At 43.7% G+C, this 23,856-nt stretch overlaps 3 protein-coding genes and 1 long non-coding RNA gene across 18 annotated transcripts in view; 2 read left to right on the top strand and 2 right to left on the bottom strand.

Annotated features, from left to right (window-relative positions):
• The window catches only part of LOC113581708 (nuclear factor of activated T-cells, cytoplasmic 1-like), a 51,624-nt gene extending 48,144 nt beyond the window's left edge, over positions 1-3,480 (top strand). For all 6 annotated transcript variants that reach the window (XM_027017030.3, XM_081722844.1, XM_035528698.2 and 3 more), the window contains one exon: positions 1,405-3,480. In XM_027017030.3, coding sequence (XP_026872831.3) covers positions 1,405-1,463 — 59 coding nt within the window. In that variant the 3' untranslated portion in view covers positions 1,464-3,480. The remainder of the gene's footprint in view (positions 1-1,404) is intronic.
• A 5,896-nt stretch (positions 3,481-9,376) lies between these two features.
• On the bottom strand, positions 9,377-20,092 carry LOC145659937 (NACHT, LRR and PYD domains-containing protein 3-like). 7 transcript variants are annotated; one of them, XM_081723644.1, is made up of 17 exons: positions 19,990-20,092; positions 19,739-19,878; positions 19,479-19,617; positions 18,958-19,044; positions 17,737-17,853; positions 17,350-17,466; positions 17,157-17,273; positions 16,964-17,080; positions 16,771-16,887; positions 16,578-16,694; positions 16,385-16,501; positions 13,823-15,619; positions 13,259-13,432; positions 12,315-12,491; positions 11,245-11,418; positions 10,972-11,145; positions 9,377-9,993 (listed from the first exon to the last, which is right to left on the bottom strand). In XM_081723644.1, the coding sequence occupies exons 4-17, from the start codon at positions 18,990-18,992 to the stop codon at positions 9,987-9,989; spliced, it is 3,357 nt and encodes a 1,118-aa protein (XP_081579770.1). In that variant the 5' UTR covers positions 18,993-19,044; positions 19,479-19,617; positions 19,739-19,878; positions 19,990-20,092; the 3' UTR covers positions 9,377-9,986. The 7 variants fall into 7 exon arrangements, with proteins under 7 accessions (XP_081579770.1, XP_081579769.1, XP_081579767.1 ...); XM_081723643.1 differs by having other exon boundaries at positions 19,720-20,092; XM_081723641.1 differs by having other exon boundaries at positions 19,479-19,878.
• A 683-nt stretch (positions 20,093-20,775) lies between these two features.
• Positions 20,776-23,852, bottom strand: LOC145659742 (uncharacterized). The gene is made up of 4 exons (XR_014125863.1): positions 22,756-23,852; positions 22,002-22,065; positions 21,705-21,807; positions 20,776-21,520 (listed from the first exon to the last, which is right to left on the bottom strand). It is a non-coding gene; the product is annotated as an uncharacterized LOC145659742 (long non-coding RNA).
• The window catches only part of atg5 (ATG5 autophagy related 5 homolog (S. cerevisiae)), a 44,308-nt gene continuing 42,908 nt past the window's right edge, over positions 22,457-23,856 (top strand). The window contains exon 1 of one of the 4 annotated variants that reach the window (XM_027017034.3): positions 22,457-22,723. The gene's annotated coding sequence lies outside the window, so the exon portion shown is untranslated. The remainder of the gene's footprint in view (positions 22,724-23,856) is intronic. The other 3 variants (XM_027017038.3, XM_027017037.3, XM_035527949.2) reach the window with 3 other exon arrangements.

Below are 23,856 nucleotides of genomic sequence, written 5' to 3'. Positions count from 1 at the left end.
TCAGTGGAAAAGCTGAGGGTTGGAAAATGGAAACTATTAGTTGATCAAGCAAAACAGAGCAGTGTTGTGGTCGCCGCGTAGGTGTGAAATTTACGGAGAAAGCCCAACCGTTACTGCGCCTGACGAGCATTAAGAGGAAGTGTGCACGCCGCTTCAGGTGCTCAGGAGGCGGGTCACACTGCCAAGGGCGAACTTTCCCCCAGCGAGGCACCCCGGTCATGTGACTGTGAGCTTTGGCTGCAGGGAGGAGCTGTAAATGCCTGCTTTGCTCCGAGCAGCACCACAGACAATACAAACACTTCCTCTAGTGTGTGTGTGTGTGTGTGTGTGTGTGTGTGTGTGTGTGTGTGTACTCATGCATGTTCATGAAGGTTCCTTCTTTAGCCTCTGTCTGGCTGGGGCAGTGGGAAACACACGACACACACCTGGGAACAGCCAGTCCGCCGTCATGTACACCAGTTCAGCTGATCCTCATTTCAGTAGTGGAGTGATTCTTACTATCTGTCTAACCATCTAGCTAGCTACCCATTTCTCTATCTGAGTGTTTGTTTGTTTGTTTATTTTTGCAAATCATTTTGCTACACTTATTTTGGTAATATTTTATGCACGATACAGTACGTATCTATGTTTGTAAGTTTCCCATTTACAGATGTTTAAACATGAACTTTTTGCATCAATCCATCTTATTTAACTAGAGCACGTCTGTAACTGAACCTGTAAGTCGGGACAGTAAACCACGTGCCTGAAGTACTGACACTCCTGAAGTACTGACGTTCCTGAAGGATGAAATTTGAACCAGGCTGAATATCCAGTCTGCTAATCCCCATCACGTCTATCACGTTAATGCATTTAGCATTTGCACTGCATGCGTTATCTGGTGCTTGCAAACACTCGCGCCGCAGAGGTGGTAGAGTTATATTTCAGCGATAAATCTTCATGTTTAACGCTCTTCCTGCTTTAGTCTTTTAGCAAATAACTGAGAATAGGCCATTTCTGGTGGGAGGGAGGAGGGTAGAGATGATATCTTCAGGAATCTCTGGGGTTTTTTTTTTAAACGTGTCAGGAGTGATTATTTTCTTTTATGTGAGTTTGTAACAGCAGTGCCGAACCATAAGATTATAACAGAAAACAGCCTGCATCTAGCAAATTCACATGCACGCACACACACACTAAAGTTCCACACCATGGACGTGTGTCTCACCGTGTAGGTTTTGATTCATAGGCCAGTGTCATGGTGCTGTTTGCACTATTCATGATGAAGACCAGTCATTTGTAAACATTATATTTAAAAAGAAATCTGTCAGTGCTGGCATTTCATCATTCATTATGTCACTCACTGCATCATTCATAGCTAATGATATATATTGTATTTTAAAATTCATTGGTGTAATCTTGTGTTCCCAGTGAATGAAATCATCAGGAATGACTTGTCAGGCACCGCTGGCCATAGCAGCCACTCATAGGTGACCCTCAAGATCCCTGACTGAAGAAAGGACCAAGATGTCTTCCCAGAGAAGCGCTGTTCCTCCGCCTCGCGCTCCTAGACATGGACTATTCAAACAAAACTCCAGTTGACTGAATGTTTCACATGAAAGGCCTTAAATTCCATGAGGTGTATAAAACGCACCATCATTGACTGTTTCTGGGTTTTTTTGTTTCTTTGTTATGGTTTGTTTTTTTGTGGGGAGTGGTGGGGGGGTTGTTTTAGGTGTTTTGATTTTTTTTTTTTTTGGTCTTGCCTTAAATAGAACTGCTCTTCTGTGGACCAAGACTTTGTGAAGAAATGTTCTCTTGGTGATGTGTATACTGACCAAGGCTGTTCTGGACCAAGGCTGTTGGCCAGAGTAGTGCTCAGTAGCCAAACTGTCCCGCGCAGATCACCGTGTCACTGTCCCGCAACACTGCAGTGCCTTGCTGCATGCACAAAGCAGGATGCAATCCCCTCGTTCCTACGTGCTTCTCATCAATATCTTTTCAAGTCGGTCACATGTTTGTTTACAGTAACTGCGAAAGGCTGGACGTGTGTAGGAATGTGTGAATTACCTAGACCTATGACTAGACCACGGTGTTGTTTTTTCATTTTTTAAACCATATAAAGATGTCTGTAGTGATCTTTACATAAATATGTGTGTTTGATATGCTGTGTGTGTGTGTGTGTATATATATATGTGTGTATATATATATGTGTATATATATATATATATATATATATATGCCTTAATTATCTGTTGTTGTTCCTAGTGCGTAGTCTGTCAGTGAGCTCTGACTACCTCTACCTCCCCGAACCATCACACCCCAGTGCCGCTGAACAATGCACATTGGGTTAGCAGACGGAGAGCTTTAGCCGAGATGCAAAAGGTTCCCGGTTACTGTAAAGCACTTAGCCTGAAGACTTACCCGAGAAATCAGACCCTGCAAATTAGCGCATGCACGATGCTTTAGGCAAGTGGAATCATTTGAATCGAAGCTCTTTATTTATTGTTACGGTTTTGTTATCCGAACGAGGATTTCCCTCACGGGGCGAAATTGAATTCCGCACCATCGCGAAGCACGTGGCACAATCGCAAAAGCGTCATATCCTTGGTTAAGCACACAGCAATACCTGTCCTCGCAGTCAGGGGTTGGTGTAGGGTTTGAGCAGATGAAGACCAGCAATAAACGGCACGACGACACCAAAGGATTTTCCCACGTTATCAGCGAGTTTTCCCAGTCTCGCATGAGATGGGACTCGAGCGCCTTTGCCTCCTGCACTTTCCTGCGTAGGCCAGACGGAATCTGCTTCCGAGAAGGGCAAGTCCCAGTTCCACGCGTGGTTTCCCTGGAGTCTGGGTGGGGGGTGGGGGGTTGTTGTTTTTTTTAACGTGTGTTTCACGCCAGAACACCCGACACAGCCCACGAAGGGCGTTATTATTACCTGACGTATTGAATATGGTGTGTTACATTATTTGATTATAGAATTAAACACACATGCAGAGATTCGGGTGCTGGGAGAACCACTGGTCTAAGAGAACAAAAATAATTAATACAAATAACATTCAATCATAAATATATTAATAAACCTTATGTACACGACCAAAAAACGGAGAGGTCTGATCTTGTCAAAGGCTTACTTCTCTGTGTGAAAAATGTCTTTCTAACGCATGCACTTAATATCGGATAGCTGAGGTTTTTTTTTGTTCATTGTGTCATGGATACCTTGGAACACTTTTTTCCTGTTGTATATGAACGCATGATCACGTGTCTAAAACACCTTTTCCTTGTGCCTTATTCTGCGTCGGCTCTGCTAAAAAGACTGATTGTATTCCCTTTACTTTTTTTAAATTTTTTTTTTTTTTTTTTGTTCCTAGTTTAGGCACACAGTAACCTAAATCTTGTATCTTCTCTACTATTACATATTTATAGAAATCTCAAGGGTATTTTATGTATACAGTATGCTTTCCGCTACCAAAATGAATTAAAAAAACAATTATTTAAAACATATGTGCGGCTCTCTGCGCTGTTTGTAAGTACGTGTAGAGGATATTGTGGCGTGTGGTGGTCTGAACTCCAGGTTAACGTTGGGGAGAGCGTTTGGAAACGGTCCATCTTCACCTTCCACCCTTTGTAGTGCCGTGTGCGTTGCTCATCAAATCCGTGTCTTTCTACCTGGTCTGATCCGCTGACGGCTACGACCTTCCCCGACTCATTTCGCGTGACCTAGGAGCGTCCCGTCTCCAAACAAAAGCCTCCTTTCCGTCCTAAATAGGACGGCGGTGATGTAGGAGACAACTTTCCCCGACTAATTGGCAGGGGAAGTCGCACCACCCGGCTCCGCCTGTCCCTTCAGCTTGGCTTTGGTCTGGGAACTTCCCTTTCACCCATTTACAAACAAGCCGAAGACAGCATGCAGACGCACCGAATTTGGCACGGCGGTAGCCGTCACTACCTGTCCCTCCGTTCGGTGCTTTGTTCCGTGCGTTTAAAATTGAGGTTTTGTTTTTTTTTTATTGGGGCGGGCCTCGAATGTTTGAAATGCCAGCGGGGAGCGGGAGGGTGATCGGGGGAAGAACCGTCGGCGCGGTGCCACAGGACTCTCCTGTGTACCACCTGTCTGTCCTGCAGACTTTTTCCATGCAGCCGCATTCTCGAGCAGCCATCGCCATGGTGACAGAAGGCAGGCCTGGGCGGTGCTCTCCGTGCATGCCCATGGCCTTCCAAAAATAACACCTAGTTCAATATTCAGTCACGCCTCTTTTTCCGGGCTCCCGGTCTTCCATTCTCTCTCTCTCTTCCTTAAATGTTCCTGCAAAATGTAACTTTAGTTTTGTGCTCTGCTGATCACTCTTACAGGCATGTTATTGCATATCCGGTAAAAACATCACCATGCCATCCTAAATAAACCAACTCACAACGCGCTATGCTGCAGCAGCATTCTGCAGTACGGGATCACTTTGTTAGGGATTTCTTTGGCCAGCTCTTAATATTTCAGAAGTTCACTGACTAGCAGGAACCTGTCTTGGGTCCCTGCACATTTACACCGTGTTTTCAGTGCCTTTTTTCCATGAATATCCTGCTTTAAATCAAAAGGGCAGGAGACATACGTAGATACATCTAAGGTTAGAAATCAGTTTATGTTGCTGTAACATGGCGGACGGGATAGGCTGAGAACAGTGAGACTTATTAGGGGCAAATCCGAAATCAGGGCCAAGGGGACGGTGAAGGGCAATTTACCAACACGAAGCGAACCACAGGAACAGAAAGGAAAATACTGCGGGCAGCGCAAACACCACAGAGGCCTTGACAGCGACCAGCAACAAGAGTGAACACAGAGTACATATACAAGTACTAATGAGCCCTACAGAAGACAGGGGATACCGATGATACAGCAAATAAGCAAAACAGGGTTCGGAGCAGGAAAGGAGGAAATGAAGCAGTGACAGAGGAGTCATGGAGACAAGATGCTAGGAAGGGGCCAGCCATGATGGTTGCATTCATATCTGTTTACACCAACAGTATTTGCCAGTGCACTTACAGTATAAATGTGCGTGAAAAGCATCCTATTAACATCTGTGCTTAAAGTCTCTCATTAAGGAGGCCAATAAACTCACAGTGTACACGGGGACCAGGACCCCAGTACTGTCAGTAAACGTCACGCTGTACACGGGGTCCAGGACCCCAGTACTGTCAGTAAACGTCACGCTGTACACGAGGGTCCAGCACCCCAGTACCGTCAGTCAACTGTCACAGTGTACACGGGGTCCAGGACCCCAGTACTGTCAGTCAGCCGACTTCAGAGTACAGCAGTGGAACCAGCAGTAAACTCACAGTTGACTGTATAATGTATAGCACCCTATACAACTCGTAGATTACTTATTGAAGTGATACGTCAGTGTATGCAAATGTATAGTTAAAGGGACCACTCCAACACCCCCCCTACCCCCGCTGTAATTCATTGGTTGCAGTGTTTGAGGACAGATGCATACTTTGTAATAATACTGGGACTTATATGTACATACCGTACACAGGACTACTAAATAAATAAGCATCCACCCAGCCACTGAGGTTCACGGGCCGTGTTGGTCTTCCAGGTGACCCCACAGTAACTGGGAGTAGGAACACCGACAGCCTGTGTCAAACGTCCCTGTGTTAGCTGTGGCTACACAAATAACCCATCGGTGAGACTTATCCAGTTTCTTCAGTGAGCCTTTTCAGAGAAAGATCATTTCCTCTTCTGCTTGCTACTTTGTTTATACTGTTGCTGTTCTATTCGGGCACGTGTGTGTCGCCAAACATTCTGTGGGTACGGCTCGGCTCCGTCTGCCGGACCGCCAACCTGGACTACCGGGCAGGCGGAATAGCTGCTTCATGCTAGCTCCACAGACGATCCATAGACCTTTCCCTTTCCACAAAGAGTCACTCACACAAATCATGTTTAAAAGACACATTAACGGGCATTTTAAGATGAAAAGTCATCCAGATGTCTTGGAAAAAATCAGAACGGTGATAATTTTTTCCATCTGGTACTCTTATGTTCAGGCTGGTCTCTGTCTCGGTAAGAGGGGGAAATTCAGGCCTGTGAAGAAAGGCAGAGGGGGATAACAGTACGGAAAGCAGTGGGGAGTAGTTAACTTATTTGACTGACGATAAAAGAGCTCTCTGTCTGTCTGTCGTTATTAGCAGTGTAAGCTTTATGGGGGCGGGGAGACCTAGTCCTTCAAGTTTTGAACTGAACCCAGTGCAAAATCCCCCCTAACGAACTCGGTCACGGCAACGAAACCACTTCTGTAACGCTCAAAAATCTCCAGCGTGATGCGTTTCCTCTCTTTGCTCGAATAAAGCCTGAAGTTGCCAAGGCGAGCGCCGTGTTTTTCACCGGCGCGACGATAAGAGCCTTTTGCCTCTGGCCGACGGCTGGGGTTTGATTACCGCGTCCTCCGGCCTTAATAGTTTAAAAGCAGCCGTGGACCGGCCACAGGTTGACCGCGCGCCGTCGCCGTGGCATCGGGAGGCTGAACATTGGATGTGAGCAGCTAGCCTCTCCTGGAGCCTTTCAGCTCCTTACCACTGACCCCCCCCCCCCCCCCCCCCCCCCCCCCCCGTCTCCCGGGGAAACCCAGAGCCGAGCCAGTGCCCATCTATTCATTCTAATGATCCCTCTGTATTGATTAGCACACGGGGAGGAGGGTGAGCTGAAGTAATGACCCTTTATTCTCTCCTGCCTGTCATTCACACGGACAAAATACACTCACCCGGCCTGTAATGGACAGGCAGAGAGAGAGAGAGAGAGAGAGAGAGAGAGAGAGAGAGAGAGAGAGAGAGACCTCGCTGGAACTTCCAACGCTGCTCTCATCTGAAGAACGGTAGGTTTTTCCACCGGGACAGACCCAAGACTGACTCCGCCACTGCATTATGGTCAGACTTTTCCCTTCCGTGCGCCCGTTAGTTCAGAACCCTGCTTTCGGTGCAATCACATCAAAGCCTAGTCTGTCGTGCGGGTCTAGGGTTTTCTCCACGTCTGTACTTAACACTACACAGAACCAGAGAACGGCAACTTAACACCAACACCTTCTTAACACCTTGTCTATCATCAGTCACACATCAACATTGTTTTTACAAGTATTATTGTGCCCTCTGTGTTTCTATCCTGGTTTGTGTTTCTGTGTGTGTTCGTTTCAGGGAATTCATCTCCGTACAAATCGCGGCGAGCGTACAAGGATGCGCCTTCCCGCTTCGTGGCGCAGTAAGCACGGAGGAATTTCCTCCTCCGACCGCAGCTCAGACAGCGTTTCACAGAAGTCCCCGCGGTTATGGCGCGGCGCGCTGTGCGTTCGAAGCGGCAGCTTAGCACGTTTACAGAGACTCGGTGTGCGCGCGCGCGCGGTTTGTGGTCGGCACGAGCTTCGCTTAAGACTTGCCAAAGTTCTCGAGAGACACACAAGTCACCGAGCGCTACCGACGTCCAAATGATCCGCCGACGCGAAGCCACGGATAGCCCGAGCTGCCGGCATCCCCTCTCTTCCGCCGCTCCGATGACTGGATGCCGGCGGGCCTGGACAGAGGAAGAGGCCTCCGCTCCGCCCGCCCTCCCGCGGCGAAAACAATGCCACGCATTACAGGGCTCTAAAAGCTTGCCGCCTCCTGCTTTCCGGCAACGGGGAGGAACATTAGGCATCTCGCGTATTGATCCGCGCATTCGCGGGGGCCTCTTTCGGAGATGCCGGCGCTGAGTGCCAGGGCCGGGGAGGGTCAGCGGTCGAGCACAGAGCTCACCCGCGCTCTTAAGAGTCAGCACAGCGAGGGCCAAGCGCATAGTCGCAGCAGCGCCACTGTGGCTTTCGCGTGTTTAAAACTGTCGGCGTGTACAGGACGGGGCCACCAATCGGCTTCTGCGCGGAGCTCCAGAAGGCCGAGAGTTGCCTGCCGTCTCACATTCCCGACTATTTAAATGAACGGAGGGAGATCCGAGCTGCTCTCTTGCTCTCTCGGATGTTGACATGATATTTCCAGGCCTGTCGAGGTTTCCGCAGACACCTCGGATCAGAGCGGGAGGGAGGGAGGTGTTGCGTAACGCCAGGCGAGGCCCGATCGTTCATGACCCCGACACAAACTCCGGCCGGACCGTGCAATTCCCGGGCGCTGGGCCTCAAGATTAAGGAGGTAGGATTTCCCCTCGTGCGTTTTAAATTACAATATGATTGAAATTACAATCACGGAGCCTGCCGTGCGCGCAGACGTCTGAGCCGAGGGAAGGTGAGGAGGGAGAAGGGAAGAGAGGCTCGTGGGGTGGGGGAGGGGGGTGGGGTGGGGGGGGGGGGGGATGGCAGAACGCCATCTCTGACACAAAGCTCACGGACTGCCTATGACCTCTTAGGAAACCACTGCACCCGGCTGTCAGATTCCATCTTTCCAGCTTGGCATCTCTGTGTTTGAATGACTCCACATTTCAAGCTGCTTAAGCACACACACACACACACACACACATTTTGTATGACTGAAGTTCGAGACAGTGCCCAATGAACATTGCAGATGTGGCTTGGAGTCACGGCCATCGCGCTGTGAATCAGGTTGTAACCACGCTGACATTTTACAGTGGGAGCAGTTTTAGGAAGACAGTGAGCAAAAGAATCCCCAGGGAGAAGCAGCAGACATGACTCCATCAGCCAGAGGAGATGTCGGAGGGTGATCCGTCTCCCTCGCACGGGGGAACTGAGCGTTAAAGAACGGCTCCTTACGATGTCTCTTACTCAATGTGAAATTTGTAAGAGGCTTAGATGTGGAGAAAAATAAAACAAGTTTGGTCAAAGTAGGTTGCGAGTATTTGGTCAAATAGTTTTGGGCAAACAGAAGACAAGTGAAAGCAGGAGAGATATACACACGTCCGACACACGAAAAGCCAGTAGGGTCGAGTTCTGTGAGCACCAAATGTGAATCACTAATTGAACGGCAACTAGAATGACGTAACTTCAAACGTAAGGAGCACTGAAACTGCGTTACTGTGGATATTAAGAGTACAGGTACAGCACCTGAAGTGGATACCCGTCGGACAGGAGATTCATCCGGGCGGGGAATACACTCCTCACCCTTAAAGAACCCACAGGCCTCATTTCCTGTTCTTGAAGCTACTTGTTTTCTCTTTGTATCGGCTTTGAATAATTCACAGAGAGTAGTATACATGTTGGTGGACCTCACGTCCACTGTACGGTTACCATTTTAATATCACGATATGTTTATATATTGAACTCTGCTCTTAAAAACGGTCAGGGTTTCTGAAGCCTAATTTGATATAATTAGGGCGCCATCTAGTGGATATGAATTCAGTCTAAGTGGCTAAAGCTACATTTATAAATACACTCAGAGGTCTTCTACTCCAAATCTTATGAGAATAGGACATGAAATATTTCATGATTTAAAGTGAATTTAATATACTTTTCTATTAACTATGTCTTAGATAATATTATTATAATCCATTTCTCCTGTGGCATGACACAATGCGATGCAACCATTAGCATTTATTATTTGATTTCTTTTTCTCTTTTATGAAACATTCCTTACGCAAGTACAAGTGCAAATCTGCTTTGGATAAATTCTATCTATCTTTGCTGTGAATATATAAAGCTCAACATGCGTCCTCGCTGTTACAACATTTCCTGTTAGTGAGGGGTAAAGTGGACCAGTGTTAGAAATTAAGTGTAGTTTGACCAATCGCACTTCTGCACAGAAACTGTTAAAATATGGAGTTACATATGTATGGTTAAGAAAATACGGTTAAAAAAAATACAAACATACCTTAATAAAAAAAAGGCACAGAATGAGTCTTAGATGCTGAACTCAGTTGCTAAGTTTATGTCTTTGTAAATCCGTTTGTGTGGAGCACTTCGTGTTCTGCTTTCGTGCATCTTTCTCGTGTTGTCTGGATGTCCATGTGGTCGTGTTGCTGGGTAGAGTGCCTTTCCAGTCCTCTGCGCCCTTCCTGCAGATGGCACGGAAACACTCGCGGCTGGTGTGTACTACCAACTGCCAGGTAAACCGCAACAAGAGGAAATAAGAACAATTCATACGCACTAAAAATAAAAAAACAGAGGAATGACTTTATATTAAAAATGACTCTTAGTTGTTGACCAATCAGAAGAAAGATAAGGCCAAAAACACAGTGGTTTTCAAGGACAATATACATACTAATAACACTGATATAAGTTTCTAATATTGATGCTTAGGTATTTGTCTTTTATTCTTTTCTTTTTTTTTCTTACAATAGCATCTCAGCATGTACTTGGTGCGACTTAAAATGTGTCTAGAGACAGGACCAGGTATTTGTCCTGTGACTGTGACAGGTGTTGGTTACCCCCCCCCCCCCCAATGTTATCGTTTAGTTAATATCTTTAGTAAATATATTTCGTAAATATATTTTGTAATTTTTGTAATTTTCCTTTGCCTAAATTCCCCTTTGAGCTCAGCTTGCCTCTGAAGATTAATGAATCTTAATTTTAATATCTGGTGGTCCTCAGACACAGCACATTATTTGTGCTGCAAGGAAACCAAAGTTGACCAGGTCCATTAACCACGACCTAAAGCTAGGCGTTTAGTCTCGGTGCGTTTGGTCATTAGGACTGTGGGGTTTTTTTTTAGGGTTTCTAACCAAACTAAAATATAAATATACTGACTAAATATAAGGACAGACTACAAAGGAAAGCTTCTTCATTTGAGTGTAATTAAACCAGTTATTTTTTCTCATGTTATTATCCAATTCAGCAACTCATTCATGCATTTGTGTCGCGGCAATTGTTTGACCTGCATGCACCAAATGTGCGTATGAGTAAGATTTGTTACGTTGCACGTTTAATCCGTGCAGCGTGGCATGCATGCAGAACCTAAAGGCGGAAGAAAATCCTGCTGCTCACTGTCGGGTCTTTGCTCAGCGCATCTACCTTTGAAACACTCCGTAACACCGTAGTTGCTCCTCAATGCATGCGCTTCTTAATGCATTTAGCTTACATGAGCTTCTCCAGTTTGTGGTGTGGCGTCTTCTTCAACGCAACGAGCGCTTTGACGTCTGCGTCGTGCAATTGATTGCCACTGAGGTACAGCTCCCTGAGTCGCGAGGAGTTGGGCTGGAGCGCGCGTGCGAGGGCCCCGCAGCTCTTCTCTGTGAGGTGACAGCGACACAAGCTGGAAGGGGAGAGGAAGAAACATGTCTGAGCGTCTGTTCTCAAACAGGCGAGCGGAAAACATCATGGCATACCATTGTGCTAAGATTTTAACACTCACAAGAGTTTTTCGAGTTTGCAGTGCGGACCCCGCAGCCCGTCGGAGAGGTGCTCCACGCCTGCGTCCAGCACCCTGTTACAACTCAGCTCGAGCTCCCTCAGACCTGAAGGGTTGGAGCCAAGAGCACAAGCCAGCGCACCGCAGCTCATCTCGGAGAGCATGCAACCCGACAGCCTATGGGACAAGCACAAGGTTGTAGACGTTTCGTTACCTAGCTGATGCACGTTGCTGATCATAGTGCTTCCCTAACCTGGGGTACGAATCTCTGATATGTTTATGGGATCGGTAACCAAACAGTCCCAATGTGTGTCATATTTCCGGCTATGATAAATCAGCATAGCCTGTAACTCCTCTCAGGGCTGAAATCTGGGGGTTGATTGCAAATCATGTGCCAGCACCTTCATGTAAGTATCTAGCAAGTTTAACATAGAAGTTTTCCACCTAATTAGATCACGAGCTGAACACACATCTCCACTTGCTTCAAACCACCTCTTGAGTATTATTTCATGAATTATTGCCCTCATGATGAAGTTGGGTTTTCTGGGGTTGGTGGGTTTTTTACAGCAGTCATCTGATTAATGAACTGCTCTGATCTCTTTATGTTTATAAACAAGTGAGGAGGTACAATATGTATGTTACCTCATACTTAGGAGCACTGAAATGTCTGCAAAGACTTGAACTTCTAAAATGTTCAAGGAGAAGATGCATGCATACATGTCAACTGTGACTAGACGCTTTGGACAAAACATATTTCTCAATGTCATAAATTATTTAGTTAGCTAGTGAACATGTTTACACCGACAGGAGAGTAAATTTCCATGTTTTAAGCATGAATTCAACAGTAAAGTAAAAACATTAAGATTAATCTGTAAGATTGATCTGATAATGGACAAAGCTGATCTTTAAAAGTCCCAGGAGGCAATGTGAAGACGACCCCCCCCCCATCCTCCAAATCCACACAAGCAAATTATTATTCAAACATGAAATGAATTTGGCATATTAATTATTACAATACATATAATATTATTGTAATTATATTAATTATAATAATGTTTTGCTAAAACACTTACTGTAGCTTCTCAAGTTTACAGTTTTGATTCTTCAGACCTTTGGAAAGATGAATAATCCCTAAATCCAGCATATGCTTGTTGTCTCTCAGATTAAGATCCCTTAGTCTGGAGGAAGCGGAGCTGAGGGCTGAAGCGAGATCTTCGCAGCTTCCCACTCCCAGATTACAGTATCGCAGCCTAAAACAACAACCAGATCACACCATCACACCAGAGGACGAAACTGCACCACAGTGACTTCAGTGCTGGAACTCTCACAAATGTTCTTACCACTCATGTTCATTTCTCTAATTTGGTCATTCGGTCTCATTAAATTATGACTTAAAAATCAGACATAAATTTGAATATCTTCCCAGTGATGTTTAGTCACACACAAGCAAGAAAACACATCCACTACTGTTACTGTAGGACTGTAACATTAAGCCTTTCAGGATCAAATTTTAAGTCCAGATGGTTGTTTCATCACAGAGAAACAGTGATTTAATCACTAGCCTGAATATTAGTCTACTGCCTTTAGCTGTTGGATGAACCAATAAAAATGTCAACATTTTCCTGCAAGTTTATCCTTAGAGAATCTTTCACCTATAATCTGACATGGAGCGCACATGCATATAAATAATATTGCACACAGAACTTGAGCAGCCACAGAATTTTGCCAAAACCTTAGTGGCAACATCTTGTGCAATTTGCTGACATCACTGTTTGCCCCCATCTTTAGGTACTTAGTTTTCCCCATCCGACTGTGGTTACTGTTGGTTGAGTTTAATATTAATACATGACTCTCTCTCTCTCTCTCTCTCTCTCTCTCTCTCTCTCTCTCTCTCTCTCTCTCTCTCGTTCTCTCTCTCTCTCTCTCTCTCTCTCTCTCTCTCTCTCTCTCTCTCTCTCTCTCTATATATATATATATATATATATATATATATATATATATATATATAAATTCTTACTCCAGTCTCTCCAGTTTGCAGTACGGACTTGCCAGTCCAGCACAGAGCAGCTTCATTCCAGAATCCTTCAACCTGTTTTCTCTGAGGTTCAGCTCTCGGAGTTCTAATCGGTTTTCACTGAAAGCCAAAGCAAGTGCTTCACAGCCTTTCTCTGTGAGTCCACAACCCTTCAGCCTGGGTGAAAATAAAACATCATTATAATCATTATAATCACTCATGATAAATTGTTTATAAAGTCCTCATTAGTTTAAAGCTGAATAAAGGGTAACCCTTATTTTTAGAGTGAAGAGAACAACATTTAATGTTTTCCACATCGCTTAACATTTTTGTGGAAAAGAATCATGGCCTGATTATGTTTAGTTTAGTTTGTCTTGTATCAGTTGTAGTAACTCTCACATAATGTTTAGTTGGGATTGTTCTTGTTTATTTGAGTTGCATGTGTCCTCTATGTAAACGTCTGGTCTGTTGATAAATAATTGTAAATACAAGGTGTCTCATTGTTCCTATCTCAGAAGAAGACTGTGCCATGAATATTTCAGTGGTTATTGTGATCCTAAAACTTACTCTGCTGATCTGGCTGCCTTCACAGCTGGCAGCGTCCTTGAGAGAACCTCGTCTGGACCAAGGAATTCTTTCAAGCAATTCTTTGGTGTTCGTATGCATGTTTTCAAATCAAAGCAGTCCATCTCTTCTTCTGAGGTCTGAAACTTGAAGGTCAGAGTTGACCACAATTCCGGTATGAGCATGACGATAGACAGCATTCCTGAGCTCCTCTCCAAGTTCTCCACAACAGAATGATGATTCAGTTCCGTGAGACAGTAGAACAGATTGATTCTTCTGTCCGAAGAGGGATCCTCTCGAATCTTCTCTTTGATGTAGTGGACTATTTCATCATTACTCTGCAAGCTGCACCCTGACTGTGCAAAAAGGCCCTGCAAGAGAGGCTGATTGGACACCAGTGACAGGCCCAGAAGGAAGCGGAGGAAAAGGTCCAGGTGGCCGTTCTCACTCTTTAAAGCCATATCCACAGCGGTTTTGTGGAGCTCACAAACTGTCGAAGCTCTCAGCAGAACTGCAAGATCAGAGGTTGGATCGGTTGGGCGGTCTTGCTTGCTAAAAGCAAAAAACACATACAAGGCCGCAAGGTGCTCCTGAATGCTCAAATGCACAAAGCTGAACACTTTTCTCTGAGATAAGCAAAACTCTTCTCTAAAGATCTGGGTGAACACTCCCGAATACACAGATGCTTCTCTGACATCAAGCCCACATTTCTTCAGATCTGCTTCATAGAAGATGATGTTGCCCTTGCTCAGCTGCAAAAAGGCCAGTTTTCCCAGTTTGAAAATCATCACCTCGTCTTTCTCTTGTGTCCCCTGATACTTTACATTTTTGATGGCGGTCTGAACGACGAGGAAGTGTGTGTACATTTGAGTCAGTGTGCTGGGGGTCTCAGTATTCTCCTCATCATCCAGGGTTCTCTCAAGGACAATGGCTGAAAGCCAGCAGAAGACCGGTATGTGACACATTATGTGGAGGCTTCTTGACAACTTGATGTGGGCAATGATTCTCTTTGCCAGGTTCTGGTTACTGATTCTCTTGTGGAAGTACTGCTCCTTCTGTGGGTCATTAAATCCTCGTACCTCCGTTAATCGGTCAACAAATAGGGAAGGAATCTGACCGGCTGCTGCCGGTCTGGATGTAATCCAGACAAAAGCTGAGGGAAGCAGATTTCCCTTGATGAGGTTTGTCAGCAGTTTGTCCACCGAGACTGTCTTTCTTATGTCACAACATCGCTCTCTTTTTTGGAAATGCAGTGGAAGTCGACACTCATCCAGACCATCAAAGATAAACAAGACTTTATAGCCTTCCATTTCAAAAGTTTGTGAACCTCCGATTTCTTTAAAGAAATGATGAAGAAGATTGAGCAAACTGAGTTTTCTGTCCTTCATTAAATTCAGCTCACGAAAAGGAAGAGGAAAAATTAGGTGGATGTCCTGATTGGCTGTTCCTTCAGCCCAATCCAGAATAAATTTCTGCACGGAAATGGTTTTTCCAATGCCTGCAACTCCTTTTGTCATCACAGTTCTGATGTTACTTTGACCTGGTATGATTTTAAATATGTCGTTGCATTTGATTGGTTTGTCCTTTGTCGCTGATCTCACCGATGTTTTCTCAATGAGTTTAACTTCATGGTTGCTGCTAACCTCTCCACTCTCACCTTCTGTGATGTAGAGCTCTGTGTAGATGTCACCAAGTAGTGTAGGGTGCCCTTGCTGTGCTGTTTCCTGGAAAATACATTGGCTTTTCCTTTTTAGGTTCCATTTGTGCTTTCGAAGGACATCTTCCTCAGTGAGCAGAGACCTTTCAAATGACCAAAAGAACTACAAATATAACACACACCAGATTACTGTATATATAGTTTTCATATCCAAAGATGAAATGACTAAAGAAACAGTTATAAACTACAATAAAAAGGAATACCCAAATTAGGTATAAAAAATGAAGCTAGTTAACAATTTTTTAACTAACAATTATTGCTGTTGTAACTAGGCTGGGAGAAATATTAAAGCTAAACATGTGGAGTCTTTTTACAATACAGGTGAATAGTGTATGATTGGTAAATATATGGTAAATAAAAACTAAAGATTTAGATTACCTATACTCATTGACACAAAGGTACACAATACACCCCAGTATATTCATTCATACTGGTTAATATTTCTACCATGTGTGGCTTGCTTCCCAATGTTGTCCTAATGCCCTATGGTAAAACTTTACTTAATACAGTGTAAATTTACCCCCCCCCCCCATCAGCAGAGGGAGCTCTCATCTGAAATGCTGAAATGTGGTCTTATGTGTCCGCTCCGCAAAGTTTTGCCCCAAGTTAGTTGTTAGTCATTCTGTGTAGTTTCAGAATCTGCATTGCTTCTCATTTTGACCTCTGACTCTGCTGTTTGGATTACTTCCTTTGCATTTTCATTTTGCTGTGTATTTTAGGCTCCTACTAATCTGGATTTTTGTCATATATTCTTCTCTCCTCATGGAATGGCCTTTAAGAAACAAATATATGAATTTATACACCAATACTACATTTAAAAAATATTCATAATAGTCAAAAGTTCCTACCCATTTCCTGATGGAGGCTTAGCTTTGCGAAAATCTTCATCGCGTCCTATAGACCACACGCTCTTCATGGACACACAGCTGTGCTCATGTGAAGTTGGGGTCTCTTGTTGAAATGGCCTTTAAGAAACAAATATATGAATTTATACACCAATACTACATTTAAAAAATATTCATAATAGTCAAAAGTTCCTACCCATTTCCTGATGGAGGCTTAGCTTTGCGAAAATCTTCATCGCGTCCTATAGACCACACGCTCTTCATGGACACACAGCTGTGCTCATGTGAAGTTGGGGTCTCTTGTTGAAATGGCCTTTAAGAAACAAATATATGAATTTATACACCAATACTACATTTAAAAAATATTCATAATAGTCAAAAGTTCCTACCCATTTCCTGATGGAGGCTTAGCTTTGCGAAAATCTTCATCGCGTCCTATAGACCACACGCTCTTCATGGACACACAGCTGTGCTCATGTGAAGTTGGGGTCTCTTGTTGAAATGGCCTTTAAGAAACAAATATATGAATTTATACACCAATACTACATTTAAAAAATATTCATAATAGTCAAAAGTTCCTACCCATTTCCTGATGGAGGCTTAGCTTTGCGAAAATCTTCATCGCGTCCTATAGACCACACGCTCTTCATGGACACACAGCTGTGCTCATGTGAAGTTGGGGTCTCTTGTTGAAATGGCCTTTAAGAAACAAATATATGAATTTATACACCAATACTACATTTAAAAAATATTCATAATAGTCAAAAGTTCCTACCCATTTCCTGATGGAGGCTTAGCTTTGCGAAAATCTTCATCGCGTCCTATAGACCACACGCTCTTCATGGACACACAGCTGTGCTCATGTGAAGTTGGGGTCTCTTGTTGAAATGGCCTTTAAGAAACAAATATATGAATTTATACACCAATACTACATTTAAAAAATATTCATAATAGTCAAAAGTTCCTACCCATTTCCTGATGGAGGCTTAGCTTTGCGAAAATCTTCATCGCGTCCTATAGACCACACGCTCTTCATGGACACACAGCTGTGCTCATGTGAAGTTGGGGTCTCTTGTTGAAATGGCCTTTAAAATATATAAGAATATTTATGAATTTATAAATATAGAATAAGTCTATAAAACAAAATTTAAAAGAAGATCCTTGAAAGGGACTAAAGATAAGTTCGTGTGATGATCCATGAGTATGTATGCTGACAGCGGATAACAAATTTAAGACAGCAGGATGGTATGTAAGTGTGAGTATAACATGCTTTGAAACACACTGCAGGAAAGCCTGTTGTATTTGACAAAAATCCCGAATAAAGAAAGGAAAAAATGCAAGTCAAATGCTTGTACTTGGGTTCAGAAAGAGGGCTGTCTTTGTGACAAGTGACTTCATCGCCCTTAGAGTGGTCACTCTTCACAGACACACAGCTGCACCACAACGCCGTTGACATCTCCTGCTGAAATGGCCTTCAGGAACAGAGATGTAATTCAGGTCTTTACATTCACATTCATTCATTTGGTAGGTACTTTCATTCAAAGAAACTTGATACTGGGCAAAAATACAACAGAGACATATAAAGAATCAGACATTGATAGAAGCGCCATAAGACCAAGCTTGTAATAACAGATAGGATACATTTACATAAATTCACATTTACATTTAAAGGGTGTTTGGAAGAAAAACAAGCACTGTGACTGAAGGCGGGGCTTAAGACTTGGTCTTGGTAAAGTGGGCTGGTGGCGATCAAGCGATTTAAGACAGTGGGATGGTACATATCGGTGGAGTTATACGGGCTTGTGCATTAAGTGTAATGTACAGTAATGAGATGTTTTTAATTAAATGGGGGCGGTTATGGGAAGCCTGGTGTGAACTGGTGCACATTTGCTAGTGTAAGAACTTATTCATGGTATCTGTGGATGCATACATGTTTATGGTTTTCACAGGAAGACAAGCAAAAGTGAATTGCATTCATACAGTCAAGAGATTATATAGATTATCTTATAGGCCTGAATTTGTAGCTGTGCCATTTAACAGGTCTTGTTTTGTCAGAATTGTCTCCTAGGAAGCAAAAGCACGTCTCCGACTACAGAATGTAATGAAACTACAAAAAAAAGAAAAAAGAAACCAAAACTAAAGGGAGCCGACGTAACAGTAACAAAGATCAGCAAACTGTCACAAACACAAGAGCACGTGAGTGGTGTGGCCTGTGAAGTTAGACACACAGCACCTGCATTGGGCGTGACACAACAAACAAAAGGGAGAACTTGTATAACAGAGAACGAAACATAAACAAAACATCACGTGCCACGCCACTGCCGGCTGACGGAGGCTACTGGCAGGGTGCACCTGCCCACCGCTGTCACACCAATGTTACTGTCATGGGGTCTGATTTCTCAAGAGTGGCGTGATTGAGCGGTCTGAGATCTCATAAGCGCTACGGTGGACCAGAAAGAGAATCGAGTCCTCTTTGAAGCTAACATATATTATGAACAAAAATAGCTTTTCTGGGGTCACTTTAATAGAACTGAGTTTGGTTTATTTAAAAACAACTGAAAACTAAGTATTCCTACCTAATTTCAGAAGGTCCTCCTTTACTGAAATGCATTACAGTGTCGTAAGGGGTTGGACATACAAGCTTGTCTGGCCTTCTACAGCTTCTATGAGAAAACCAACACAATCTTCAAAGTACACCAAAGGTTGAATTGTCTTCAAAAATATTTTGTACTGTACTCCTGACTGAATTGAATATTGGCCTAATAGTAATGTGTAGTAAACCTGAAACTGTAGTGACATTGGGATGGCTCAGAAGTTGTCAGTCATATACTGGAGTCTTACTACCCCCACAGAAAAGTAAAACACTAATGCAACGTCACTAAGACCATTAAACAAATGTCCTCAGAATTCGAAACTTTTACAACTTCATGGTGTCATACCCAACATGTCACAAAGATGCACGAGTTTAAATATTCGCTGTGAACTAGATGGAGACCTATACACAACACATTTTACTGATAGTATCAACAATGCTTCTGACAAACACATAGAGAACCAGAAAAAAATAACATAAAATAACTGATTTCTGAAAACTGACCTTTGTATCCCTCTGAAGAATTTCTCTTTAGCACTTTACCTGGGCTGGGGCCTAACTTAAGAGCTCAGTGTCACATAAGCTCATGGGTACCCTCACTATAGACCTATATCCAAAGGTCACTGGCAGGTTAACCGTGGTGCTGTGGAATGTATAAAGAGAGCTTTAAAGACTTTTAACTCTGAATTTGAGATGTTATGGTGAGCGTGGCGTTTCGGAGAACCAGTTTGAATAGGGTACATACATTCTCAGGCAATACAAACCAAGTTGTCTGCTGCGATTAGTGATAGTTGCCCTCAGTCCTGCGTTTAGTCTGGAGAGCTGTCAGGACTGCAGCCTTCACACATCATTTCTTCCATCGGTCCGACCGGCACCGTAGCTGAGCCAAAGTGCACCCAGCACGCTGGACCGAAGAGACGGGCGTTTTAAAAGTCCGGTTCTGGTGATTCACTTCTACCTCGAAAGTGGCCTGTTAATGGATGTACTGGTACCAAGAAAGCATGTCTTGTCTTACCTTACAGACTCTTGGTTATCACTAACAGGGGATCTCGGGCGAAATGACGTGATATTATTTACGGAAAACAAAGTGAAAGTGCGGTGTAGGTTCGCCGCCCGCTTCCTCCCCACACACCTCCTATCTGGGGCGGAGTTTGGCTTTGGCTTTGGACACAAACAAAAACTACGCAAATTCTGCACCAACCATATAGTCTACATAAACTGTAACGCTGTAAAATAAATCAATAGCAAGTAAATACCCATGCAGTAAAAACTGTAGCAGCTTTGTAAGAAGCAACAACGACGCGGGCATGTGAACGTTTGTGTATAAGAAATTGTGCATAACGTATTTATCAGACGTAAAATAACGATAACTGCGTTTTGCACATAGGCTAATACTTTCTAGAGGCTTCTCTGCACAGATGCTCCGCTATAGCTAGCACGCATCTATAAGGAAAATGTTGGCTTTGAATGCAGCCTTGTTTCTTTCTCCAAATAAGGAAGAAAGGGGGAAAGCCACAATATTTCCTTCTCAAAATGACCCGCATTTATTGTGAGCGACAGGCGACATCTAGTGTACATTTAAATTACATGCACGCTTGGGAAATTAGGGAAATCGGTACGCATATCACACAACAGAAGTAAGATTCATATTTTAAGTTCATAAATTTGGAAGCTAGTATATATCACAGAAACCATGCAAGAATTTTCCCTGAATGGTCCCTGAAAAATATTAGATTTCCATCCAGAAAAAAAAAAAATCTAACAGGCCGTTTACAATTACAGCATTTAGCAGACGCTCTTATCCAGAGCGACTTACAAAAGTGCTTTGTCATTTACTCATAGAATACATCCTAGCCAGTACAGTAGGTTAGAGTCCAATATACTAAAGAACTAGAATACTGTAGAAATACAGGGATCAATGCTGATACCTAGAAGTACAAAATAAGCTCTATCTTAGAAAATGATAAGTGTAATAAAAAATAAATAGAGTTTGTTAATCAACATCAGTGTAATAAACAATACCCTAAAATAAGTACTAATTTAATTAGTCAATATAGGAGCTGGGTCAGTGGACATTTAAATATTCCATGAATAGATGGGTCTTCACTCTGCATTTGACTACTTCAAGGGACTCTGCTGTCCGGACAGCAAGTGGGAGTTCATTCCACCATCTTGGAGCCAGGACAGAAAAGTCTTGATGCTTGTCTTCCATGAGATCTGAAGCACAGTATTGCCGAGCCGTACTTGAGGTTCGAAATACTCGAGGTACTCCAGGCTTTGACCATTGACCTCGTATGAAGGGGCTGGTCCATTTTTGGCTTTATAGGTAGGCATCAAGGTTTTAAATCTGATGCATGCAGCTACTGGAAGCCAATGAAGGGAGCGCAGAAGTGGAGTAATGTGTGAACTTCGGAAGATTGAAGACCAGTCGTGCTGCTGCATTCTGGACAAGTTGTAGAAGTTTGCTGGCTCTTAGAGGAAGACCAGCAAGTAGCATGTTGCAGCTTTGAGATCACAAGAGACTGCACTAGTACCTGGGTAGCTTCCTGCAAGAGAAATGGCAGAATCCTTCGTATGTTACAAAGGGGAAATCTGCAAGACCGGGTTAGATTTGAAACATGAGTTGAGAACGACAACTGGTTGCCCAAAGTTATGCCCGGGAAGCTTCAGATGGTGATACCAGGGAGTTCCTGAAGGAAACAGTGAGGTCATGGTAAGGGTTGGGAGTACCTGGGATGAACAGAAGCTCAGTTTTAATAGGGTTGAGCTTCAAGTGGTGGGCTGTCATCCATGACACGATGTCAGTCAAGCATGCTGAGATACGTCTGGAGACCTGCGTGTCAGCCGGTGGAAAAGAAAGAAATAATTGACTGTCATCGGCATAGCAGTGGTAGGAGAAACCATGAGAAGATATTACATCACCGAGAGAATGAGTGTACAAAGACAAGAGAAGGGGGCCCAATACTGAGCCCTGTGGAACACCAGTGGCGAGTCTACATGGTTGGATGTGGATCCTCTCCATGTCACCTGATAGGACCGTCCCTCCAGATAGGACTGAAACCATCTCCAAGCAGAGCCAGTCACACCAAGCCTGGAGAGAACAGAGAGCAGAATGTTGTGGACCAGTGCAGGAAACAAGTACATTTAGTATATTACAAATGGCCTATACAGAATACTAGGACTTGTTTTTTGACATTTTAATCAAACCATTAGTGGTATTACTAAGGCATTATTAGGTTTCATGTAAAATAATAGAGTGTGGAATACAGTGCTTCCCAAAGCAGTTCTCTGGGACCTCCAGACAATCCACATTTTTACTCTATCTGAGGAACCCATGTACCTGGATTGGGGGGAAAGTATATTGAGCCCTTAATCAATACCTGGAGATGGAGCTGAGTGAGTGAGTGAGTGAGTGAGTGTGGTCTCTGAATACTGTCGAGAAACACTAGGCCTGCGATATCAGTAACCGGACTAGGTGGCAGCGTACATGCCAAACCCAGAAGCAGAAAGGAGAGTAGCTGTCTTAGCTTTAGCTAGTTGCTCTAATCGCGCTGGTTTTGCATCGCAGTCTCCGTCTCGGACTTACTTGACAACCCCCAGCGCTCTCCGACATGTCATCCTGAGTCGCTATCTACATTTTTAATATCGGTATATTATTATATAGGTGTATTCTATCTGGTCCGTGCGTTTTTGCCGAGATAACCCGAATGTGAGCGAGTCTGAGGTGGTTCAGCCAGGGCCGAGTGGAGGTAGGAGTGCGGGCTAGCCAGGCTGGGCTAACCTGTTAGCGGCAGCCAAACTCCCTTTACCGTTCGTCTGTCACTTGTTGAAAAGTCACAACAAACATTGGGATTTTAGAAACAAAACAAAACAAAAAGGCTCAAATGGAACCTTTTCCGTTAGTCTCGATGGCTAACCTAGCGTTGTAAACACGAACCAGCTAGCTAGCGTTAGCGCTCCTGTCTGACTAGGTTAGCTAACTTGGCTAGCTGCGGTAGCGTTCAGTCGAAGTGCTTTGAGTGTGTTTGTCGGGTTTACTTCATGTCAGTTGGGGAGTGTTGGGTTGGCCTTTAACGGCCAGCGCAGCCCTTAGCGGTTAACTTTAACGTTAACTCGCTGGCTAGCTAGTTAGATAAGTTAGCTATTAACCTGCTAGCCAGACAATAGATGTTTAATAGCCACAAGCTAGGCGGCTGTGATGTAATTAAAAGGACAATTGTATAAAGTACGATTACAGACGTCACTACACTAGTAGATGTGTTCATAGCCTAAGTCAACATTCAAAAACATGGTGAAGAAAGTTGGCTGGCTAGCTGGCCTAACTTTGACTAGCTGACGTTAATTAGCGTTAGTTAACTTGGCTAGCTGGCTAGCAGCCTTCCTAAATTAAAAGTCCCTGGACTCAGAAGCTTGGTAGCTGTCTAACGCTAGCTAGGTTTGAAATTGTTTGGTGTGGTCTAATTGGGCTTTCTCCCATGTAACGAATTAAACACGTCAACCACACTGAAATTGTTGAACAGGCTACGAGGTACCTGTATTGCAACTGTTTTAGTTAAAATGTTTTAACATCGAGAGGAAGTGTGTCATAAAGCTTGACACCAAGTACATAATGCAAAGTTGGTAAAAGAAATCCTGACACTTTGGGTGTCTGTGTACAGTCCCTGACAACCAGTCAGTTCGGACTTCCACTTTAGCTTAGTAAATTATGTGTAGTGTTTAGCGTTCAGTCATCCTGTTGTGTTTTGTTTAGGAAGAATTTTGCAGGTGTGTGTTCAGTGAAGAAATCCTGTGGAATTCAAATGATGTGACCATTTAAAAGTGCCCCATTTAGGTAGCTAACTGATTTTTGAACATAAAAGCTAACAGTCCTTTCATCTTTAAC

The sequence above is a fragment of the Electrophorus electricus genome, chromosome 11 (assembly GCF_041902795.1).
Source record: "Electrophorus electricus isolate QZ-2024a chromosome 11, ASM4190279v1, whole genome shotgun sequence".
NCBI lineage: Eukaryota > Metazoa > Chordata > Actinopteri > Gymnotiformes > Gymnotidae > Electrophorus > Electrophorus electricus.
The sequence above is the reverse complement of the archived record's forward strand: the minus strand, read 5'-3'. Positions and strand labels throughout refer to the sequence as shown.

Coding starts and splice junctions, on each gene's coding strand:
- LOC145659937 (XM_081723642.1), bottom strand. CDS start 18,992: ATGCATTTCAGTAAAGGAGGACCTTCTGAAATTAG. Junction 17,274..17,349: donor AAGCCTCCATCAGGAAATGG/GTAGGAACTTTT, acceptor TGTTTCTTAAAG/GCCATTTCAACAAGAGACCC. Junction 13,433..13,822: donor AAGGCAGCCAGATCAGCAGA/GTAAGTTTTAGG, acceptor ATTTTCACCCAG/GCTGAAGGGTTGTGGACTCA.